We start from the raw sequence: 22,690 nt of genomic DNA, 5'->3' as shown, positions 1-22,690 counted from the left end.
TACATTTCCATGTATGGTTTGAGGACACCCCAGATACTTACCTAATACCCAAACGTATTTTGTGACAAAATCAAAATCTCTTTGTTGTGCATGTGCGTAGCGCGTTACGATCACAGGCATGCAACATTTGTAGGCCGTTACTGTCATAAGGAGACCACGTGACCCTGCGCTATTACCAGCAGGACTTGTGTTACGCATGTTTTTGTGACCACTAGTAGGTGCACATTTGCCGTAATAAAATAATGAAATCATCCAGTGTCTGCTTTCTCCAAATGGCCAAAAATTATTGCAGATTTAAATTGTTACACTAAAAACTTAAAACAAGTTCACAAAGATAATGGCAGATACAACACGCCATAATGATTTTCTGTTTACTTGTTTATATATTCATGACATTTGGGCTGTAATTTGTGTATCATATTGCCTTTATTGCATAAAGTCAGCTTTTGTGATTCTAACACGGCAATTTAAATATGAAATGAAGGTAAGTTCATGCTTTTCTAGATTCCCTTTGTGATTTTAAATTCTTAAACTGAGCACTACTGTGTAGAGTTTAATGTACTGAACACTGTCAGAACAGTTGTGACTGAGAGTGTTTATTTTTCAGTGAGTAGCCGGTGACCATGTTGCTCTTCTGAATTGGAGGCTAATAATGGGGACAAAACTGAGGTTGAATATCGTAATATGTCTGTTTTGCAGACATATTTCCGTCATTCATTCTTTCTTCCCTGTAAATTCTGTCTTGTTGTCTCTGTTAAAGGATATCGGGCGGACCACCAGCGGTCCAGAGCTCAACAATGAAACAGGAGAAGTGTCCATCACCTACCACAGCTCCACCAAGTGTGCAGCTGACCCTTCACAGAACTACACTTCAACCATCATCTTCACCTGCCAGAGAGGCCTGGAGCTGGTCAGTCAGCCCTCTCTGATAAGGATATTTACACATGCATCGTTGCTTCTGTGAGGACTTATACTACCCTGTTTCATTTTATAACCAAGCAGTTGTCTTTATGTCTATATCCAGGGCTCTCCACAAATGCTGAGGCGGCAGAAATGTGTCTATTTGTTTGAGTGGGCGACTCCACTCGTCTGTTCAGATGATTCTCACACCAGCGGTTGCCAGCTCACTGACTCTCAGCTTCAGTTCACCTTTAACCTGTCGACCCTCGTGGGTGAAGTCCAGGTGAGCTCCATGGGCTTCAGTTTCAGTCCACCAGGATTACCTCCCGGTGACTTTGAACACCTTTCAACCAGAATCTATTTTACTTTACTTTAATTTGTGCTACATTTTACCAAAGCTGTGTTCTTTTGGTTTTCAAGGTGTAAGTCACCCAGGGACAACATCAAAATGTAGTTATTCAGGTGTTTTTTCTGTTGTATGCTAGGTAAACGGGAGCTCTAGTGTGTATCACATCAACGTCTGTGGCTCAGTAGCAGAATCGGCCTGTAAGCAGAGTGCAGTTTGCCAAGTGTCTGGCTCAGACAAGACGGCTTCATCATTTGGCATCAGCAAGGCCATGACGATGGTCTTTAAACATGAAGAGCAGGCTGTGCTGATGCAGTATGGTGGAGGAGATCCCTGCCCACCAGGTAAGTTTGCTGTACTTCCCCCGGGCTTCAGACGAAGCTTTGTGATAACATTATCAGAGGATATGACTGATTCATGGATTGCAGATGTAGAAAAAATCCAAAGGACAACAAGTTATTATGGTAATAATTCAAAATGCTTTTGTACAACATGTTCATCAATTGGTAAAAGACAAAACACAAGACATACAACTTAAAACTGAAGAATAAAGTCCTAAAATCCAAGATGACATCTCCACAAATTACAGAAAGTACAAGGACAATTTTGTGGCTAAAGTAAAAATTCTTTGACTTTAAAACAGAGTGGACTTTGTACTTGAATAGCTCTGGTTACCTTCAGCTTTTAAAACTGTCTACAAACATTGCCTTGTACTGTTAGCAGAGAAACTGGTCTTTAAGACCAAACATGAAGAAGTGCAGCTTGTAAACAGGTAAATTGGTCCTCCTAATCAAGACCTATTAGGATGAATGTCACAGTTCAGTTTAATGATTGATCATGTGTTTTGGAAAGCAATTCAAGAAATGGTCCATGCATTTGTGTGTTCTAGTGACCGCTGATGGTGAGGTGTGTGTGTTCCCATTCATTCTCATGAAGAAGTCATACACAGAGTGCACCAAAGATGGAAGGACAGATGGCAGAATGTGGTGTGCCACCACAGGCAACTATGACACGGACAGAAAGTGGGGATTCTGCAGTACAGGTGACAGCTTGTGAACAAGTGGCGTCTAGTCACTTAGAATCACATCACAGCTATTGTCCATAATTCGAAAAGTCAATGTTACAGGTTTGCTTTTGATCACAGACGTAGACTAAAGCTGTAATATGGAGAGCAGGTAGACAGGAAAGTAAACCTCCCAACCTATCTGTGTTTTATTTTTTAATGGACCTCAGTTCTCATAAATTCAATTCAATTTTATTTGTATAGCGCATATTTACAACAACAAGTCATCTCATATACTAAACATATACTCTAGGTCCCTGTTTCCCATCCTTTTTGTCTTGTGGCCCTTAAAAGTGAAAGAATTCCAATTTGCTACCCTTTGTCACATACTGAATACTGCAGGTTCATAAAATGATGTTCCCTTCAAATATTTTCCCTGGCAGTAGTTACAAGAGTCCTGAGAAAGTAAAACTCAAGGATTTCACACATAATTTCAAAATTGAAGAAGGACAGATAACATAAATGTAATTTTCTGCAGCAGTTTTTTTTTTTTTTTTAGGTATTTCACAGCCCCTTAGATTAATCCTAAAATCTATTGGATGGTTCAAGCCCCCCATGCTGGGAACCACTGCTCTTGACTAAGAAGATAGAACTACCGTTGTTTATGAAAATAAAATAGAATAACCTGCACTAATTGTGTGCCAAAGAACAACACAGATTACAGTTTCAATTGAAAACTAATGTTCTGCAATATCACTCTTTTCTGTCTGTGAGGCTGCAGATGAAAAGCTATTTATGATAAAGAAAGTCTCATTTTTGCTTTTACAGTAGGCAAAATATTTCTAACTGCTGTTGAACTTAGATGCACTTAGGAAAAGTAGATTTTTTTTTTTTTATAATGTTCCCCATCTTATCAGGGCAGCCATTGGTTTCTATTTATTTGTGAATGCCATGTTTTCTTCAAATTTTCTTCATGTTGAATGATGCAAGGTTGTTGTGTGATACTGCAGTTGAGAGGAAGGACTGTTTTTTGAGGGTGCGTTCAGGGATTTGTCAAAAAAAAAAATTTAATCTAATAAACTGTGACATTTGTACATTATAGAAAAAAAGTGAAATTAAAAGATTGTTACTTCCTCTGCAGGAATGCAGGCATGTATTTCTTATGACAGTTTTCTATTTTTGCTGGATTGCATTTTATTCCCTTTGTCCATTACTCGTCTTTCCCATGAAAACTATCTCGTAATGTGTACTGTTTTTTTGTGTGTCTTTTTTTTTTTTAATTGTCCCTTTCAGCCACTGGTACGCGTCAGTCCTCTATATTGTTTACCTGCGACCAGTCCGCGGGCCGTGGTTCCCCACAGCTGCTCTCAGAGACGGCAGGTTGTTCGGCCACTTTCCAGTGGCGCACCAGTGCTGTTTGTCCTCCGAGGAAGATGGAGTGTAAGCTGGTGAGCCAGCATCAGACGTTCGACCTCCGAGCCCTGTCCTCCCTCACTGAGCCGTGGAAGTTCAGCCACAAAGGAGATGCGTAAGTCTGGGTTTAGTGTTAGATTGGGGCTGTTTTCATTCCCCTTTTTAATGCTTAGGATTATTTTCATAGATATTTATGTGATCTTGTGTTCTTGATTGATGTTTAGTCAAAGAAAGAAAGAAAAAAAAATGTTTGTGGTGTTATAGGATATGTTTAAATAGATATTTTACTTGATGAACTCTATAAAATCAAGAGGACTGATGGTTGTCATTTATTGACAGCAAGAGGACCATCTGTGCACATTTTCAAAAGATGTGTAATTTAGCAATTTTTACAAGGTAGACACACACCTGAAATATGCCAGATAATGTACCATTCATACAGTTGATACTGAAGTGTATTAGAAAGCAACCCAAAGTGTCACAGAAAAATATGCTGTAAAATACAAGAATGCCTAAAATACAGGACAGAATGTAGTTAATGTGTCAGGAATTTTTATCAGCACTAGCGTGTCTGCTTCGCCACACTAACATACAATGTAGTAGAAGTAGTAATAAAGGAGACATATTTCTAAAAGCATGCAGTCATCCTCCTGAATCGTTACAAATGACACTTTTTCTCTGTTCTGTGTTTATGACTTCAGGTATTTCATCAACCTGTGCCAAGGTATCCACGGTGGACTAACTGGCTGTCCAGAAGGAGCAACTGTGTGCCGACGCACAGCAGGAAAGACCCAGACCCTGGGCCGGGTTTACACTCAGACAATGAGCTACAGTGGTAAGCAAACAAGTCAAATACGTTTGCTGTGATTCCTGTTGGACTTTTGGGGAAAGTAATAATTTGTGTAAACATTTGTGCATTATTTAGCATTTAAATGCTAACAAGGTATTCTCTCTAAGGATAGCTAGGATAGTTTACAGCTGTTAGTACAACTGAAAACAGTGCAGGCCTCCAGGTAAACAGAGACAATATGAAAGATCTGTTGGTAGAATGAATGTGATATGTTTTGTTTTGCTCTTAGCTTTGATAACATTGTAGCCCTTCTGTGTGCTCTTCTTTTCTGTCACTGGTAATTGTCACGCTGTGTTTTGATTTAGTGCATTACAAAAGTTTATCATTCAGCCTCAAAAGACTTCTCTTCTTTCACAGACAGAAAGATCTCTGTCAGCTATTCAGCAGGAGATGCTGTCTGTGGCAACGACATGAAGGCCAAGACAATAATCCAGCTGAGCTGTGGCCCCACAGTTGGTCACCCAGCGCTCATCAGGTAACATACACTCCAGTAAAATCAGCTTTTAGATTTTTAGATTTTCAGTTACACAACAGACAATATGTAGTGCTGAATTATTATATTCAATAGGGAGAAAATTTCAAGTGGGAATTTGGAAATGAAACAAGGCAGAATATGGCACCATTTACACCTACGTGGGAATATTATTATTATTATTATATTATTATTCTTGCAATTTTGCACTGTTTCTGAATTATTCCTGTACTGACTTTGCACTTTTTCTTTTTGGAGCTGTTGTGACAGTGAACTTTCTCCACTGTGAGATCAATAAAGTTCATCTTATCTTATCTTATAGTACCTTCATCACTACATGTGATGCATAATTGGACGATGCAGCAAACTCTACAGAAACACTGATTTACAGGGTTCCTAACTTCCAGTTAATGACAGAACAGAGTGTTTGTCTTTAAAGTTAAAATTTCTTTCTTCAGCGTCACTTGAGGCGCATTGCAAAACATTTCTTAGCAGACTTAATGTTATTCACAGTCATGACTCAGTGACGTGTCTAAATTCACTATAAAAGCTTTTGTATTTTCACGCATTGTTTTGGGTTTTAAACTCACTTGACTGGTTTAATAAAGTCCTCAAGTGGCTTTCTGACATATCTAAAATAATCAGCTATTAATAAAGTATCTTATGTCTGTTTGTGTCTGTGTGAGCAGTTTTGATGAGACGTCATGTGAATTTGTGATTGGCTGGGAGACTCGCTCGGCTTGTGCGGTGAAACAACAAGAGGTGGTGATGGTGAATGGGACGATACAGGTTCCCGACACTGGAGCCAGCCTCAGTCTGGGAGCACTCTACTTTAGGTAACACAAGCACAATCTCCACCTGTCCTGTCTTGTGTGTTAATTCTGCTCCTAGGACACTGTAAAGGCCACATAGTTCAGTATTGTAAAGGACAAACACACTTAATATCAGAATCATGAATTATGTTTACTTCAAAAAAACAAACTACTGCGTTTTACTTGTTCTCTCTCAGCCACCATCAAGCATCTGGAGACATACGTTCCAACGGGGACCGCTACATCTACCACATCCAGTTGTCTGGCCTCACAAACGCCTCGATGCCCTATTGTGTTGGTGCCAACATCTGCCAGGTCAAGCTCAACGGACCCATCAGACGCAAGATTGGCTCCTCTGACAAAGCAAAGTACTACATTAAAGGTGATTTATTGCACAGTGTAATATTCCATTTCTCACGACACTAAATCAATTCAGAGATTATTATTGTTATATTTTTTCTGCCTCCTGCAGACTCTCCCTGTCTTTCATACACATCAACGCCTTTCTGCAGCAACTCATAAGCTATAAAGATATAAAATTAGAAGTTTAGAATTAATCATTATTCTTTAATCAGTTGAATCAGCCGTCCTCAACCACCGGGTCGTGGACCGGTACTGGGCCGTGAGTCATTTGGTACCAGGCCGCACAGAAAGAATAAAAAACATTGTATTGGTTTAGATTTATCTGCAGCGTGTTTTTTTTTTTTTTTTTTAATGACTAGCTCGTCTTCCCATCACTTCCATTTGCTTGTTTCTCGCACTTGACTCTGTTAGTTTCCATGGTCGGCCGTTAAACGAAGCCGTCAGTCTGACCACTGCCGAAATGAATAAAAAAACAAACAGGAGAGCTTCTTTGGAAAGTAGTAGAGACTCGATACTCAGACAGAAGAAAAACTAAACACGTATTTAGCAAGTAGTTTTATTCATTTAGAAAATTTTAAAAAGAAAAACGATTATTATTTGTTATGTGCGCAATGACCGGTCTGTAGAAAAAATTCTTGCGTAGAATCGGTCCATGGGGCAAAAAAGGTTGAAGACTGCTGAGTTAAATGATCTCCCACTTCCATTCTATTTTGTTACTACCTCGTGTCTACAAAACATTAAGTATTTTTACATGGCAACCAGGAATTTTGTACAGTTGTAGACCAGAAGTATGGGAGCCAGGAGATGTGACATTGTGAAGGAATCTCTGCTCATTTTTCTTAGCAAAATATAGCATATCCAATGTCCTACTTTTTTGTTTGTTTGTTTGTTTGTTTTTTTCAAGTGTAGATACAAGCATTTTGAGTTCGTAAATGTTGTGCTTCAGGTGTGTTCTTCACTTCAGGCCATCTACCTGTTGTGGTCTTCACTTGGGGCCAGTCTGAGCATCCTACATTTCCAGTAGTTCTACATTCTGCAAATGTTGGATGCTCTTGTTCGTGTTTGAGCTGTTGTTGGTTCTTTTGCTTTTTTCCTCGCCACAGAAAACAGAAGTCGATGATAAAAAATAATGGACTGACATTGGAGAGCATTACAGGACTGTTGCATCAGAAGCCACAAGCAGTGCTTAAAAACACACTGACCATTCACAGTTACTGGTTTAAAACATCCTTTTAACAGCATTTGTTCTATACATAATGTCATCACTGCTGTTGGCTCATTACAGGATTCTACACAAGCACGTCATTAGCCATTGGGTTAATGAATTTTCATACTTCTTCACTCTGCGTAGTTTGTCAGACAACGTTACAGTTAAGATCAGTATTTAAGCGGTGCACAGCAGCGGCTTAGATATGGCTCTGAGGTGAATGTCGCTATTTCATACTCCTGCAGTTGGCTGACAACAGAAACAGAAAAATGTGTCCCAATATCTTTATTAGGAATTCATCTCTATTAAAATGCAGCATATGTGAGCATAGAGATCATGAGAGAAACAAACAGATGACAGGCTGAGTTAAGGTTTCACTGAAGGAAAAAAGGTGACATGAATACACAATAACCAACAGTTCTTGTTTATCGGTTTCAGATTGGTCTTAAAGGTTCCACTATCCCTGAATGTCCCTCAGCTTTACCATTTCCATAAAGCTCTAACCTATGACCATACGATCATAACTATTCAGGGCTTAACATGCTGTTGCTAACATAACTTTCCTGTTATTGAAATCATGTTTCGCAAAATTCATCTTTATTACTGCTGACTTAACCCATATGTATGCACTGATCATGTTGTTGTTTGAGTCAGCATGTAACACAGTATGGCAACACGTAACATTTAACATTTGCCTGCTAATTTTAGCATAGCTGTGCTGGACTGAGTCAATCTGACTGAATTCAGTGTTAAAAGCATATTAACAATGTCTCTGCTTCTCCATCAGGAGGAAATCTGGATGTGATAGTGCCCTCTGACTCAGAGTGCGGCCGGGAGAAGAGCAAAATGGTTTCATCCACCATCATGTTCCACTGTAACCCATCAGTAGGCGTCGGCATCCCAGAGTTTATGCTGGAGACCGATGAATGCCAGTATCTGTTTGTGTGGCACACAAATGCTGTGTGTGTTCTGACGTGAGTAAACACTTTTACTCTCAATTCTACTGAGAAAACATCTGGAATTGAATTTGTTATCCAAATAGCAGCAGTAAATAAATGTCTTCTCTGTGAATTGCCTTGCAGAACTGTTGATACAAAGGCATCTGATGACGGCACTGACACTTCAGCTCTGTCTCGGCGGAGCCAGGCGGTGGGTGGGGTGCTGAGCCTCCTGTTGGTGGGTCTCACTGTCTGTCTGCTGGGGCTGTTGCTCCACAAGAGAGAGAGGAGGTGAGACCTCGAGCATCATTTCCTGGATTTTTACTACTTTATTTTTACAGATTTTTTTTTTAATGCATCTCTTCAATGTTTTTTTGTGTGTGTGTCCTTCCAGGGAGTTGGTGATGCAGAAAGTTGCTGGTTGTTGTAGGAGAGGAAACCAGGTCTCTTATAAATATTCCAAGGTGGGTTCAAATTAAACACTCAGAGTTTGGTGTGTTCAGGGTCACCAGATTTCATCCCTGCTACATTAAAGCTGGATTGGCAGTACTTTTTGTTGTCATTGGGGAAAAATTCCCTACATATCGTAATTAAAGTGATCTGAAAGGAAACTAGACCGACACGCCTCCTGTTGGCTCCCTTTTGAAGCTTTAGAAAGTCTATCCTTTGACAGGAGAGTTTAACCCGTCACAGTTCTTTTCCGAATCGATCAGGGGAAAGAGAATAAAGACCAACAAAGTCCTTATTGGGTGTAGGACCTGGTGGCTCAATGGGTTAAACAGAGAATTGTAATTCAGGAGAGGGTTTGATTCCTGCATGAAGCTGAACATGAATGTTGACTTTTGCTATGACATCTGAAAAGCAAGCTGGTGTTGTGGGAGGGGCTTAGATCAGAGAAGGGAAGGAAGACTTGTATTAGCAGGGCTGTATGTTTAAATTCCAGTGTGTGTATTTTTATTAATTTATTTTCTTGCCTTTTCCAGGTTTCTACTGATTGCAGCCTTAATTAAATGTTTTACTTTTAAAGGATGTTGCATCTGATGCAGTTCTCATTGTAGTTGTGACAAAGTATTCCAGGGTCTCTTTCCTTATGATGCTTGCCGTTTCCTAATTTTTTTTCAATAGCATATAATTTGTGTTTAGTTATTTTAAAACATCTTCATTGCTTTTTTCAGTCCATATAAGATATACGATGCATATACAAGGCAGACAGAATGAAAATGACATCATGGCTACACATGGAACAGTCACAGTTCAGAGAGCAAACGATCAGATTAGATGGAGAGAAATGATCGCCTACGCTGAATGTCTTGGCACTTGATTGACTGATTGATCTGGTTTTCTGGAGCTCTTCAGTTCAATTGAAATGTATTTGAATACATTGGCTGCATCATGAAGTAGTACCAAGGATTATGTTACATACCATAACAGCCTCTTCCCCTATTCATGTGTTTTGAGTGTGATAACGATGCGACAGTGGTTTAATCCAGCGTGATGAATTATAGTGTTTTGTCTGACTTGCCTTTAACTCGTCAGGTCAACATGGACGAAGAAGGTGGTGAGGAGGAGATGGAGTGGCTCATGGAGGAGCTCGAAGCCCCTCCCACATCCTCATCCTCCCAACGCAGCAAGAGTAACCACGGCAACGGTCACATCAAGACCAAGCCGGTGAATACAGACGGTCTGCGCTCATTCTCGCTGGACGAGCAGGAAGACGACAGCGAGGACGAGGTGCTCAGTGTCCCGGGGGTTCGAGTGGTCAAATCCTCCGGACTCTCCAGGCACTCTGCGGCTCACCGCAGCGCATTCCTACAGGTGAGTATCGTCCCTCCACCAGTCAGGGTGTTGCTGTGCTCTGGTGCGGCGCTCACAAACTCACAGAAAGCCTTGATTTCAGGAGGAGAGCGATGAAGACCTGGTCGGCCTCCTGGACGAGTCGGACAGGAAGAAGAAGAGCAGCAAACCTCGCTCCTCAGGCCTTAACCACGGTAACAACACGGCAGCCAACAGGAAACGGGACGAGGATGACAGCGACGAGGACCTCCTCAGGGTGTGATGTCACTCTGTCCTTCCTGCCCTCCTCCATCCAATCTGAACTCCTCTCTCAGTGAATGTCTCCGTAATAGCAACAACAACAATGAAGTACCAACAACATATTGAAAGCAGAAACCTTTCCTCCCTTTTGGGGATATTTTTTTGTTGGGCTGCACCTTTACTTGGCCTACTCAGACTCTGTCCAGTTCACTGTCTACAGACTGTCGAGGTTAGCACATGGCTTTTATTTATTAAAAGCTCATTATTTAAAGTGTTTCTCAGGCCGTTTCGATCTGCGCCCTGTTTTCTTCTTCTTTCATTATTCTAAATCGTCATTCACTGTAGTTACTTCAGCCTCGCCACATTTATTTAATAAAGACCGAACAGGCCAGTTGAGACTCTTAAAAGCCACAGTGGAGGGACAAAAGGCGGCTTTCTCAATGTAGTGACTCTGCAATGAGGCATGTCAGTGAAAAGATGTACATGAGAATTCAGTTGTATTCTGTTTTTATTTTCTTCTGGTAGTTTGAAATGAAGCTGTGCCATTGCTTTAGCACTTTGACTACTGACAGCAACACTGTTTACATGTCTCACTGCAGACTGAGTGTGTTTAAAGAGAAAAAACTTTGCCATCTTTGGAGTCGGTTTTGTTTTTATGTCCTTTGGCCCATAAGGAGTGTACTGGACAGCTGTGGTGAAATGTACAGCTGAGTAGCTCATTAGTGAAACAGTGAAGCAGATTTTGGGAGGAAACAATGGGAAGCTGGTTTAGTCTCCAGGCAGTAAAGGTGTTGTTTCTAAAGGGAATGAAGACACCCATTTGTGTTGTCTTGCTGTTTACAGTTGCTATTATAGCAGATCTTTTCTCTTTCTTTCCCCTCGAAAAGAAAGCACGATGCCTTCCTGATGATGAATTTACTTTGCATTTTCATCGATGAATCATGTCCGGCGACAGATTGATTTTGTCTTGTTTTGATCAGAGACATTGTACATAGATGATAATGTTCTATAATATGGACATGTATTTGTTTGTTTGTTTGTTCGTTGTCCTCACTTGTGAATTGCTCACACATTTGTTTTTATGATTATTTAAATGGTCACCTGAGCTGATTATCTGTATGTATTTTCTGTTCTGTGCAAAAATAGAGATGGCCTTATGTTTGAATGGACGGTTGACGAGGTTGACGGAAGCGAAACTTGCGATGCTTGGACGGTGTTGGTTTGAAGTTCCCTTCCCGCTAAAGCCATATTTCTCCCGCCACCACTGGCACTAATGTATGGACGTTGGGATTTGTTTTTCCTGCTCGCACGCTCTCGTACATTATAGGCTCAGTTTTGGGATTCAGGTCCGTGATTGTGGACGTCGCTGCGTCAGAAGGGAGATTTTAACTCAGCAAAGCCAAGTTTTTGTAGTGCAGAAATTAGCCCTGTTTAGCCAAACGCATGTAACGATAACACGAAAAGAAAGAAGTGAAGCAAAAATGTAGAGCGTTGTCCTGCATTTAACATGTATTTCTGCTCAAAAATCTAACAAGTGTTTTCACAGAGGATTTGGGTGCCATCCCACTCGCAGGTTGTTTTCTTTAATTCTCACCAAAGTAGCTATTTTCAAAATGGTATACACAATGCAGATTCGTACAGTTTGCAGTCTCACAAACTGCTACTGGAGCTTCAGTGATCCTCGGTGAGCTGTCACAACAAATCAAACTATGTTATTTTCTGCGGTGGGCAAAGCAGTTTGAAACTGATGAACCAGTTTTTCTTGGTCTGCAACAAGCTGCTACTTTTTTTTAAAATCAAACTTGTGTTATAAATGTCCAAAAATGGTGAAAACTCCCATAGTTTAAGGTGTCATCATCAGATGTCTTAACAAAACAAGGTATGTTAGGATGCCACCTTGTGCTGTTGGCTTCTAAATGATCAACCAGAACAGTAAAGATAGACTCACTGACAATAGGAACAAATCGTTAAATCGCTCCAAACATACTTGTGTACATTCTTGGGAGAGCACCTGTTGATCCGTAGAGTGACATAAGAGAACTGTGCCCTTACACAGACTATAAATATTCATCACATTAGATACACAGCATTGCCAGTATTCAGTCCGCAGAAAGAAAGGGGATTTCATAGCTGAAACCTCACTAACAAACATTCACCATTCAGGGTATTTCTAAAGCTTTGTACACAAATTTGTTAAACAAGTTTTTCTAAGACAAAAGCATTAAAAAAAAAAAATTGGCATTTGCATGGAAAACCTCAGTATTTTATATGGATGAGTTTGGGTTGTGCCATAATAGTAAAGCGTAAAAGAAACAAATGGAAAACATCATGCTTCCATCCCTTTGTTATCAGTACCTTGTATTCCTGTTCATCTCAGATCACAAACAGAAGTTGATGTTTTCAGAAGCACGTTTGACTTTTTGAGGTCAAGAAGATCTGCGGCTTCGTTCACATCTCACCTGTCGTATTATCGTATCTTTGAGCTACTGATCAGAAAGTATTAAAGGGGTTTACTTAGTAAAAATCTATGTTTCATAGCGTAAGACATAACGGGACAGGTTTCCAAACAAATAACTGCAATCACAAATCAACTATTTAAATTCCACATACTCCAAAATCGTCCAACTAAAGTTCAATGAAATCGAGCCTGTTGTTGACAGACTTTTTATAAAGGTTAATTTTAAATGTTTTCATTCATTCAGTGACGTTTTTCAAAATTTACTTCAGCCGTCTTTTTACTAAATTCCAGATCCTGTCAGGAGGTTTGAACTGGGGTGAAAGCATTTAACTGTGTTTTGACACTTTGTAGCTCATCTCTGTTGAGGAGATGCTGAAGCGCTCTGATCACAAAGTACTGTTTAGTCTGTGACGTCCCTTTTGTTCATCATCGCATAAAGTCTGTTTCTGCTGGCTTTAGCACCAAAGTTTGTGTGGCTCATCTGTAAGGTACTGAACCTTCTCTTTTTGAAGAAATTACTGGACATTCTTGTGCTTTTTTTGTCTGAAGCAGAGAATTATTTTGCGTGGCATGAAGCTAATTTAGCACCTACGATTGAGATCAAGAGTTTAATTCAGAGGAAGACAAACAAGCTGGGAGCATACAGTGACTAAAAAAGCACAAGAATTTTTTTTTTGTGACGATTCGGTACTATGGAAGATCATTATTATGTTTTGGTTGGTGTAAGTTATGTTGTCTGATATGTTTTCAGCTCTTTGCCTGTTTTCCTATTTAAGAAGAAATTGATGTAAAAATATTGCATTATTTGAATAAATAAGAGATCTGCTGTTTATCAATGTTGTGGTTTCATCACGTTCTCTGTAACAAGTAACGAAAACGGAGGAAGGTTGAACAAATGAGGACCTGAGGCTTGACTGACGTGAGAACTAAAAGCAATCAGTATGACTGAGTTTTTGAAAAGACGAATCCATCCAGCTGCCCCCCACAGACTGGACTTGGACTTACATCAATGACTTTGAGACCTAACTTGGACCTGTTGTGAATTACCTGAGAGTTGACTTTGACGGTACTTCCTTGTTGACATTTGATTTGGACTTGAGATATGATTTTATCTGAAAGAACTCGATTGTTGGGCTGATCTTGAAGGTGTTAACTTCCTGTGCGAGGTAATGAAATAAACTTTCTCGGAAACTAAGGATGTTGTGTTTTTAGCATTTACAGAAGGACTCGTGACTTGTCTTGGACTTCCCTGGAAGAACTTCAGGTTCAGGTGGGCTTGTCTCAGGTGACATGAATCTTACATGGACGAGTATCAGTTGATTTAAGACTAGAGACAGATGTTGCGAATGACATTAAGTTGGACGTGGAGACATGAGCTGGACTTGAAAACTCTCCTCTGAGGAGTTGAGACGTGGCTTAAGGAACTGGAAGCTTTTCTTTGAGGAGTTGAAGTCGTTAAGACTTTGAGTTGTTTGAACTCGACACTTGATGATTTAGACTCTCGGTTGGTCTGACCTTCAGGAGGACCCGTGCTCGTGTTTCTCTCAGGTCTTCATGTGTAACAGATTTCCAGAAGCTCCATGTAAATGTTAACTGATTGACTGCGTGCACATGTCCATGGGATGCAGGAACAGGCTGCACCTGCAGACAGCACATGTGTCCATGTTGATGCTTTTATGTTTATTAACCCCTGAGCAGGCCAGCAGGGGCATTCTTCCAGGTACATGCGGCTGGTCTGACGTCTGTAGAAGTGATAGAAAACGTGTTTTGATGCTCCACTGCACAGCCTGCGGAGCACCGACGTATTTCTGTGGACCTTTGCTCCTGCTTGTCCTGTTAAAAAGCCACACAACAGACTTTTCTCAATGGTCACTCTGTGGAGAGAAGCTCAGCATACAAATTAGACTCTGGCAGAGTTGTTTTCCTGCAGTTGTTTTGAAGGACAGAAACCAGCACCTCTGCAACCATGACCACTTTTGACGACATCCTGGAAGAAGCTGGGAAGTTCGGCCGCTGCCAGAAGCGTATCTTCGCCCTGCTGTGTATGGTGTCTATGCCCTGGGCCGGGGTGTACGTCGGCATCGTGTTCCAGGGTTTCACCCCCGATCACTGGTGTCGGGACTCTGCGGTGGTGGAGAGGAGGCAGGCCTGTGGATGGAGCCTGGCAGACAGTCGCAGGCTGACGGTGCCTCTGGTCAACAGCTCTGGAGTGCTGCAGCAGAGCACCTGTGAGCAGTTTGAGGTGAACTGGAACGCCACAGATCTCACCTGTGATTCCAAGGAGCTGGACCTGGGCAGAACTCCCACAACTGGCTGCAAAGATGGCTGGGAGTACGACTACGAGGGAAGGCAGTCTTTTGTTACTGAGGTCAGAGACAAGTACAACCAGGGAAGAGCACAAAACAAACAAATTATGGAAATGAAAATAAAGCCTACATTTTAGGCCTTGGAGAAATGAAATGAAATAATAGCAACTGGGTATAATTAACTAGAGGCAAGAGACAATTCAGCAGATTTTATATATTTATACATATTTATATACACATTTTTATGCATTAATTAGTAAAGAAAAACATACAAAAGCACAATATAATACATATAATATCTGTATATTCAACATATATCAAGCAGCTGTTTTGAATCGAGTTGAGTTTTCACAGACTTCCTACCATCGGATGTTTTAGCATAAGTTACTTAATGCTTAAAGTTGCTTTATTTAAAATGTGGAATGAACAATTTACAAAAAAAAAAAGAGCTATTTGGGGTGAAATGATGATTTGGATATGGTTACATATGACAGGATGGTTGGGAAAATATTGTTATTAAAAAAAAACAACAGCACTTAAACATCTTATTTTACATATTTGTAGCTTTTAAGTTGCGAATAATTACAGAATTTCCTCCTGGGATTAATAAAGTCAGTCTAATTTTGGATAGAGCATCTATACATTACAGACTGTAGTTCTGGTCACATCACCAGAAGGCATATGTATGTACACATGTGAATAACATGAAATTTGAATAAAATAAAAAATGTAGGCTTTAAGAAGAAAATCAAAGTAATCCCGTTTAATTTTCAGTTCATAGTTTGACATTTTGGGAAATAGCCTTATTTGCTTTCTTTTTGTGAGTTACACAAGAAGATAGATACCAATCACATGTCTGTAGGCGAGCAAAAAAGTGATTAGCTTAGCTTAGCTTAGCACAGAGGCTGAAAGCAGGGGGAAACAGCTAGCCTGGCTAAGCTAATCTAACAAGAAGTGGAGTGCAGCCAAACAAACAGTGCATTTTTTTTACGTCGTCACTGGGGCACCTAAAGAGACACTTGCATTCTCTCAAAGATATTCAATCAGCGATGTTTGGAAAACCCAGGACATCATTTGAGGACACTTCTAGAACCCTCAAAGACTCTTCTAACCATCTTGATGACAAATGTTCTGTCCACCTAATGATTCAAAATTATTATTATTATTATTATTATTCCATCTTTCCCAAGTGGCACCACTGTTTTCCTCCTGAGTAAGAAAATGGGGAAATAGATGTAAAATGTTTTTTATTGTCCAAAGGGCCAAATCTTATTCCATACAGATGTTTTAGAGGATTCTAAAAATATCATCAGAACAGCATTAAGTGCTATTAAACAGCCTTCTGTTTTTTTGCTTTTTAAAGATCGCTGGTTAATTATCTTTCAGAGGAACTCACAGTTACCTCTGTGACCCAAACCGATGCTAATAGACGAGATCAGTGCAGCAGTAGAGTGCAAACAGCAGGTACACACTGCTGATGTTTGTCACAAATGATTCAACAGTGATAAACCCAGTCAGGGTTACCCATCAGGAGAACACAAAGTGGACACAATTTCTAACTTGTAAGACCGGTTTTAAAATCTGTTTCTGTTAAGGAAACAAACATGAGCAGAGAAGTCTGACTGAGTGTGTGTTCTCCAGTTTGACCTGGTGTGTTCAGACGCATGGTTGGTGGACATGTATCAAGCCACTCTGAACGTGGGCTTCCTGGTTGGGAGCATCGCCATCGGCTACCTGGCTGATAGGTAAGGACTGACTCCTCTGTTCGTACTGTGCCAATGATTACACACTGATTCAAATGCGTGGAATTATAATTTCACGGGTTCTAACAGTGAAACACAGTTTGCAGTGAGGCTGACGGCTGCTGTTGTCTGTCTGTCTTCAGGTTTGGCAGGAAAATGAGCTTCCTCATGTCCAACTTGCTGAATGGGATCGCCGGGATCCTGGTGGCCGTGGCTCCGAACTACGTGACTTTACTGGTTTTCAGGACATTTTACGGGTTCGGAGTGAAGGGAGGCTGGGTGGCTGGATATGTGCTGAGTAAGAACATTTAATCATTTGAGTGCGACGCTTCTCTGCAGTAGCTGTTTTTACATGAATTAATGACATTGTATAATTTAACTGAACACTGTACGGGCACATAATCAGGTGAATATATAGCAGTAAACTTTAGTCATCTTCTTCTTATTATTGATAGAACCAAAAAAAAGATGAACCATTTGTTTTATTTGTTTTAATTGCACATATTTACTTGTAATAGAACAAGATGAGTGAGTATGAAGCTAGTAGTGAATTAGTGTGGATCACAGCTGAGTTAGTAACCATTTTGGAAGAGGATATCAAACAGGCTCACATTTGTAACAATTTGTAAATGTTACTGTAAAAACATCAGTGATTAAAATGTGAAAGCAAATGTTTGAAAATAGTTGCTGACTCAGCTGAGCTCCATTCACCACTTTTTCTTTCCTCTCAGTCACAGAGATCGTGGGGGTGGAGTTCAGACGGACAGTGGGAGTCGTTTACCAGATGTTCTTCAGTGTCGGCATCCTCCTCCTGCCTCTGCTCGCCTATTTCATCACTGACTGGCGCTGGCTGCAGGTCGTCATCACCGTCCCCTACATCATCTTCCTGTCCTACTACTGGTGAGGAACACTGCTTTACACTGAAACACAAGTCTTGAGACCAATGTGTTTTTAGTTTGAAGTTGCAGCAAACACAGAAAGAACTATACCTTAACAGTATATAGATATAGTATATGTATATATATATATATATATATATATACAGTACCTACAGTACCTGTGTTTTAACATTTACTTTGTCTTCCATTCACTGCTATTGAAACCTCAGCAACAGAAATCAACAGTATCTGACGCCAGAAATACTGAAGAAGAAATAAAATGACACTTAAATGCTTTCCTTGTTTCATGACCCATCGAACCTCCAACTGTTACCAAGCCCTCACTCAAAGGGAGTCAAGGGACTTGTTGGGTTTCTTATGACAACATGACTTAAATTTTAAACTGGTGCTTTATGATTCTAACTTAATTCAATTGACATGATAATACTTCATTTGATCCCAAAAGTATCAACACAAAACCTGCTGAGAAATCATCACAAGCAAGATAAACATCCACCCATCTACCCATCCATCCATTATCTATACACCGCTTAATCCTCACTCGGGTCATGGGGGGCTGGAGTCTATCCCAGCTGACTCAGAGTGAAGGCAGGGGACACCCTGGACAGGTCACCAGTCTATCACAGGGCTACACTTAGAGACAGACAACCAAGCACACTCACATTCACACCTACGGACAATTTAGAATCACCAATTAACCTCAACATGTTTTTGGACTGTGTGGGAGGAAGCTGGAGAACCCAGAGAGAACCCACGCTGCACGGGGAGAACATGCAAACTCTATGCAGAAAGATCCTGGGTGTCCTCACCAGGACACAAACAGATGACAGTACTAACCACCGAGCCACCCTGCAGCCCCACAAGACAACAAGACATAAAATTTCGAATGCTTTTGTAATGTTAAATGTAAACTTTGTTGCTGGCATTTTATGTTTTCAGGCTCATCCCAGAATCTCCAAGATGGCTTCTCTCCCAGAACAAGAAATCCAAAGCTGTGGAGATCACCGAGGCCATGGCCAAAGAAAACAAGAAGACTCTGTCGAAGAACATCGAGGTAGCTGCTGGTTTAGTCCACAAACATGAAGCATCAGATCAGACAGAAAGACAAAGTGTGTAAGAGCCTGAATCAAAGTTTAGCTTTAGGCAAACACTTCTTGTTGTTGCTGCTACAAGTGCAGGTCCTGCTGTTAACACGTCACACTTCACCTGATTACACTCACATCTTGTATTTAATTATTTAATGTGCTGAATTTCAACAAGAACAAAAACATCTGAAACTCGATCAGATTTACAGGGAAAACATTTGTATTTGATGTTGCAGACTTTGACTGATGATAACGCTGAGTCCACCACCGCCTCCTTCATGGACCTGATCAGAACACCAAAAATGAGAAAGCACACCTTCATTCTCAGCTACAATTGGTGAGTATTTAGTTAAACTTGAATTCCATTCAATTCAATTTAATAAAACTTTATTTGTCCCCTGGGGGAAATTCAAACAAGTAGAGCAGTTGGACACAGAGCAGTAACAACTACTGTACAATAGTAACAGCAGCCATGTGGTAGTTTAAATAGGATGAATAAACTTAAATTTAGAAATTAAAGATGGAATATGCTGAGATAGAAATAAAGTACAATATAATTCTAATATTATATCAGAATCTTTACTGTGACACAAGGACATTTTTAGTCTCCCTAAATCAAAACTATCTGACATCTCAAACATACCAATTTGGGAAATTAGGGAATTAGAAATGAATCTGTCTTTATCCAAACAAACTTTGAGCAACTAAATGTGACAGATGTCCACCTGAAGAACATAAAAAGCATCAGTTTGTCAGTCATTTTGTTCCTCTGTCTGTTCCAGGTTCACCAGTGCTGTCGTCTACCAGGGTTTGATCATGAGGCTGGGTATCCTGGGAGGAAACGTCTACATCGACTTCCTCATCTCCGGCCTGGTGGAGTTCCCTGCTGCCTTCCTCATCCTCTTCACCATTGAGCGCATCGGCCGACGCCTGCCCTTCGCCGCCGCCAACATCGTTGCTGGAGCTTCCTGCTTCATCACTGCCTTCATTCCTGACAGTGAGTCTTGGTTGGAAACAGGGAAACCATTCAGACTTCATCGGGTTTTCATGTCCTGGCTCTCTAAAACATTTCTGTCCTCTCTGCACCTGTAGGCATGTTCTGGTTTAAGACGGTGGTGGCCTGCATCGGCCGGCTGGGCATCACCATGGCCTTTGAGATGGTGGTGTTCGTTAACACTGAGCTCTACCCAACGTTTGTCAGGTAACAAATGTACACACTGTTTGCTTAGGAGAGATTCAGGTAACGCCTCAATGTGGCGCCCCCTGGTGGGAGAAACAGGCATCTGCAGCAAGTTAGTTAGTAAGCACATGTGACGTCTGTATCGTACATAAGCAGCTCTCAAAGTTATTAGCATGTAAGCTGCGAAACGCTCCTCTAATTTTGTCACAACTTTAGAGCAAGGTCTCAATTTGATAGCATCAGTGAGCTCACCAAAGGCTGCAACACAAAATAGATGCTAACAATCGAATGTTTTAAGGCAAGGAAAAGGAAGTCAGCAGCCAACTGGCCTCCTACTGTCTCACTTTTGAATTTATTTACTAAATATACTCTGCATTATATTAAATTAAAGAACCTAATGCTCGTTCTTGTGTCTGCAGGAACCTGGGAGTGTCAGTGTGTTCCACTTTGTGTGACGTTGGAGGCATCGTGGCTCCCTTCCTGCTCTACAGACTGGCTGTCATCTGGCTCGAACTGCCGCTCATCATCTTCGGTGGGTTTTACAATACGATGGAGAGGTCTTTATGTGCCTTTTTTTTAAATTATTAATATAAAAGCTACAAGTTATAAACAGTTTCCTGCATGTAAGTAAGTCTGCTCATCCATGTTTATTTAATGTGACGCATTTCTTGAAATCCAGCTGTTTAACAGATCAGAGGGGACCAGCAAGGAAAAAGAGAATTCAAACGTGATCGCCAGATGTAATAACTGGATGTAAGATAAAGGTCAACAGCAGCACTTCCAAAGCATTAACATTAAGAACATGATGCTCTGCAGGGTCTCTGGCTTTCCTGGCTGGTGGTTTGGTGCTGCTGCTTCCTGAGACCAGAGGAGTGCCGCTGCCCGACACCATCGAGGACATCGAGTTTCCTGAAAAGTGAGTAGTCACTGCTGAGTCCATGCAGCAAGAACATGAAGCATGTGTGTCTGTGCCTGCTGAGGACTCTACATGTTCTGTATGCAGCTTCTAACAAACTCAGTTTAAGATGCTGCCATGTTTTTTTTTGTTTTTTTTTGACTTATTTATTCATATCAAATAATCAGTATATTATTTATTCTCATCACTTAAATGTCTGTACTTGTACATAATGTGACTCTTTGTGTGTTTCAGAGCGAAGGAGAAAGCTGCACTGAAGAACCAGCAGTTGGCCAACCTGCTGCCCAACAACGACGTATCGTCCAACAAAGATCCAGCAACTGTGTAGCTTCCATCAGAGAACAAAGTATTTATTTATGTTATTGAACAGTGTTGCTTTGGAATATATTAGATACCTCCTTAATTGTAGTTTTTGACTGTGTGGCCAGCTGTATCAAAAGTTTTCTATGTTTGTCTATGAGCTGTATTTTGAAGAATTTTGTGTTTAGATTAACTTGATGTTATGTTCCCAGTTCTGGCACTGCATTATTAAATTATTAAAGAGTTTTCTTTTAACACAACTAGAGCTCCAAGTGTTTTCATTGGAGAACAGACATTTTCTCACAATTCTAGTTACAAACATTAGGATGTCAGTTGGTTACTATAGTTACATGTTAACGTGTGACTGAAACTTCAGCAAACATTTGTGGAGCTGCTGCTTTGTTGGAAAGAGGAACTGGTGCATCGGTTTGCATAAAAAGCCCTTAATAACCAAAGTCATCGTAAAGACCTTATTGGACAACTTTGTCCCAGTAAAACACGTGATCCTCAGACTGCAGGGTTACTGCACTTGAGGTTACTGAAGCAGATTTGAAGGCGTATTTAAGACTTCAGATATCAGACTCTTCTCCTGTGAAAGTTTTATTTTAGATTTCCGCCTTAAAGAATCATATGGAACCCCAGAAGGGACATAGAGAAAGAAAAAACAGGGAGAGGGGGAAAAAAAATTAGAGGTATCTTTTGCGAAATCCCAAAAAACTTTCTTGGGATCTCACAAAAGTCACATCAATCTTATTGGATGTTTTGTGAAAACTGTGCCTCTTGCTAAGCACTGCTTGAATGTCTTTATATTTTAGGCCGATTTCAAAATAAAACTGAATTAAACTCTTGTATGGGTGGGTGTCCTCCATTGTCCTTTCTCCATACTACCAAAAAGACCCAGAAGTATGTATACCCATAGTGTTCTTCTTCTTCTTCAATTGATTTGGCAGTTGACATCTAATGTTCAGGTGCATTACCATAGATACATAATAAAGGCTAGATGTCTTAAGGCAGCGTTTTGAACGGGATCACCCTTCGGCCATCTTGATACGGGGAAGCTCTCTGGCGGAACCTGTGGTACGTGAAGAGGGTGAGTGATCTGCACAAACGTAAATACTCTTATCTCGCTGAAATCTTGACGGATTTACAAACGGCTTGGTTTCTTACAAACGTTATGAACGTGGCTACAATTCAAATTACAAAAATACAAATAAAATGCAAAATAATTAAAATCCAAATTGTTGCTGGCAGTGAGAGTATAACATAATTATCCATCAGTGCAGTGTTATAACTACACCTCTGACGTTTATAACAAACCAAACTGTTTGAAAATCGGTAGAAAATTGAGCAAGTTATGGTTGTTTAAGAAGTACATGAACCACTAAAACACAATGTTATGGATGAGCGAGCACACCGAATCAAGATGGCCGCCAGTGTGGCCGTGCGATTCCATTGGCCAACAGCGC

General features: G+C 40.5%; 2 protein-coding genes across 2 annotated transcripts in view; both read left to right on the top strand.

The window, feature by feature from the left end:
- The window catches only part of igf2r (insulin-like growth factor 2 receptor), a 51,617-nt gene extending 37,988 nt beyond the window's left edge, over positions 1-13,629 (top strand). The window contains exons 38-51 of the mRNA XM_008281617.1: positions 761-910; positions 1,025-1,183; positions 1,386-1,590; positions 2,136-2,288; positions 3,543-3,777; positions 4,364-4,497; positions 4,870-4,987; positions 5,674-5,820; positions 5,994-6,178; positions 8,154-8,340; positions 8,449-8,595; positions 8,699-8,768; positions 9,841-10,119; positions 10,202-13,629. Of these exons, the coding sequence (XP_008279839.1) occupies positions 761-910; positions 1,025-1,183; positions 1,386-1,590; positions 2,136-2,288; positions 3,543-3,777; positions 4,364-4,497; positions 4,870-4,987; positions 5,674-5,820; positions 5,994-6,178; positions 8,154-8,340; positions 8,449-8,595; positions 8,699-8,768; positions 9,841-10,119; positions 10,202-10,360 (2,328 nt within the window). The 3' untranslated portion in view covers positions 10,361-13,629. The remainder of the gene's footprint in view (positions 1-760; positions 911-1,024; positions 1,184-1,385; positions 1,591-2,135; positions 2,289-3,542; positions 3,778-4,363; positions 4,498-4,869; positions 4,988-5,673; positions 5,821-5,993; positions 6,179-8,153; positions 8,341-8,448; positions 8,596-8,698; positions 8,769-9,840; positions 10,120-10,201) is intronic.
- A 1,046-nt stretch (positions 13,630-14,675) lies between these two features.
- Positions 14,676-21,484, top strand: LOC103357181 (solute carrier family 22 member 2-like). Its single transcript, XM_008281615.1, has 11 exons — positions 14,676-15,164; positions 16,744-16,847; positions 16,988-17,142; positions 17,576-17,744; positions 18,683-18,797; positions 19,065-19,165; positions 19,611-19,825; positions 19,921-20,029; positions 20,428-20,540; positions 20,825-20,924; positions 21,159-21,484. The coding sequence occupies exons 1-11, from the start codon at positions 14,763-14,765 to the stop codon at positions 21,250-21,252; spliced, it is 1,677 nt and encodes a 558-aa protein (XP_008279837.1). The 5' UTR covers positions 14,676-14,762; the 3' UTR covers positions 21,253-21,484.
- Positions 21,485-22,690: the final 1,206 nt, after the last annotated feature.

The sequence above is a fragment of the Stegastes partitus genome, unplaced genomic scaffold, assembly GCF_000690725.1.
Source record: "Stegastes partitus isolate 25-593 unplaced genomic scaffold, Stegastes_partitus-1.0.2 Scaffold239, whole genome shotgun sequence".
Lineage (NCBI taxonomy): Eukaryota > Metazoa > Chordata > Actinopteri > Pomacentridae > Stegastes > Stegastes partitus.
The sequence above is the reverse complement of the archived record's forward strand: the minus strand, read 5'-3'. Positions and strand labels throughout refer to the sequence as shown.

Coding starts and splice junctions, on each gene's coding strand:
- LOC103357181 (XM_008281615.1), top strand. CDS start 14,763: ATGACCACTTTTGACGACATCCTGGAAGAAGCTGGGAAGTTCGGCCGC. Junction 15,165..16,743: donor GGCAGTCTTTTGTTACTGAG/GTCAGAGACAAG, acceptor TGTGTTCTCCAG/TTTGACCTGGTGTGTTCAGA. Junction 18,798..19,064: donor CTCTGTCGAAGAACATCGAG/GTAGCTGCTGGT, acceptor TTGATGTTGCAG/ACTTTGACTGATGATAACGC.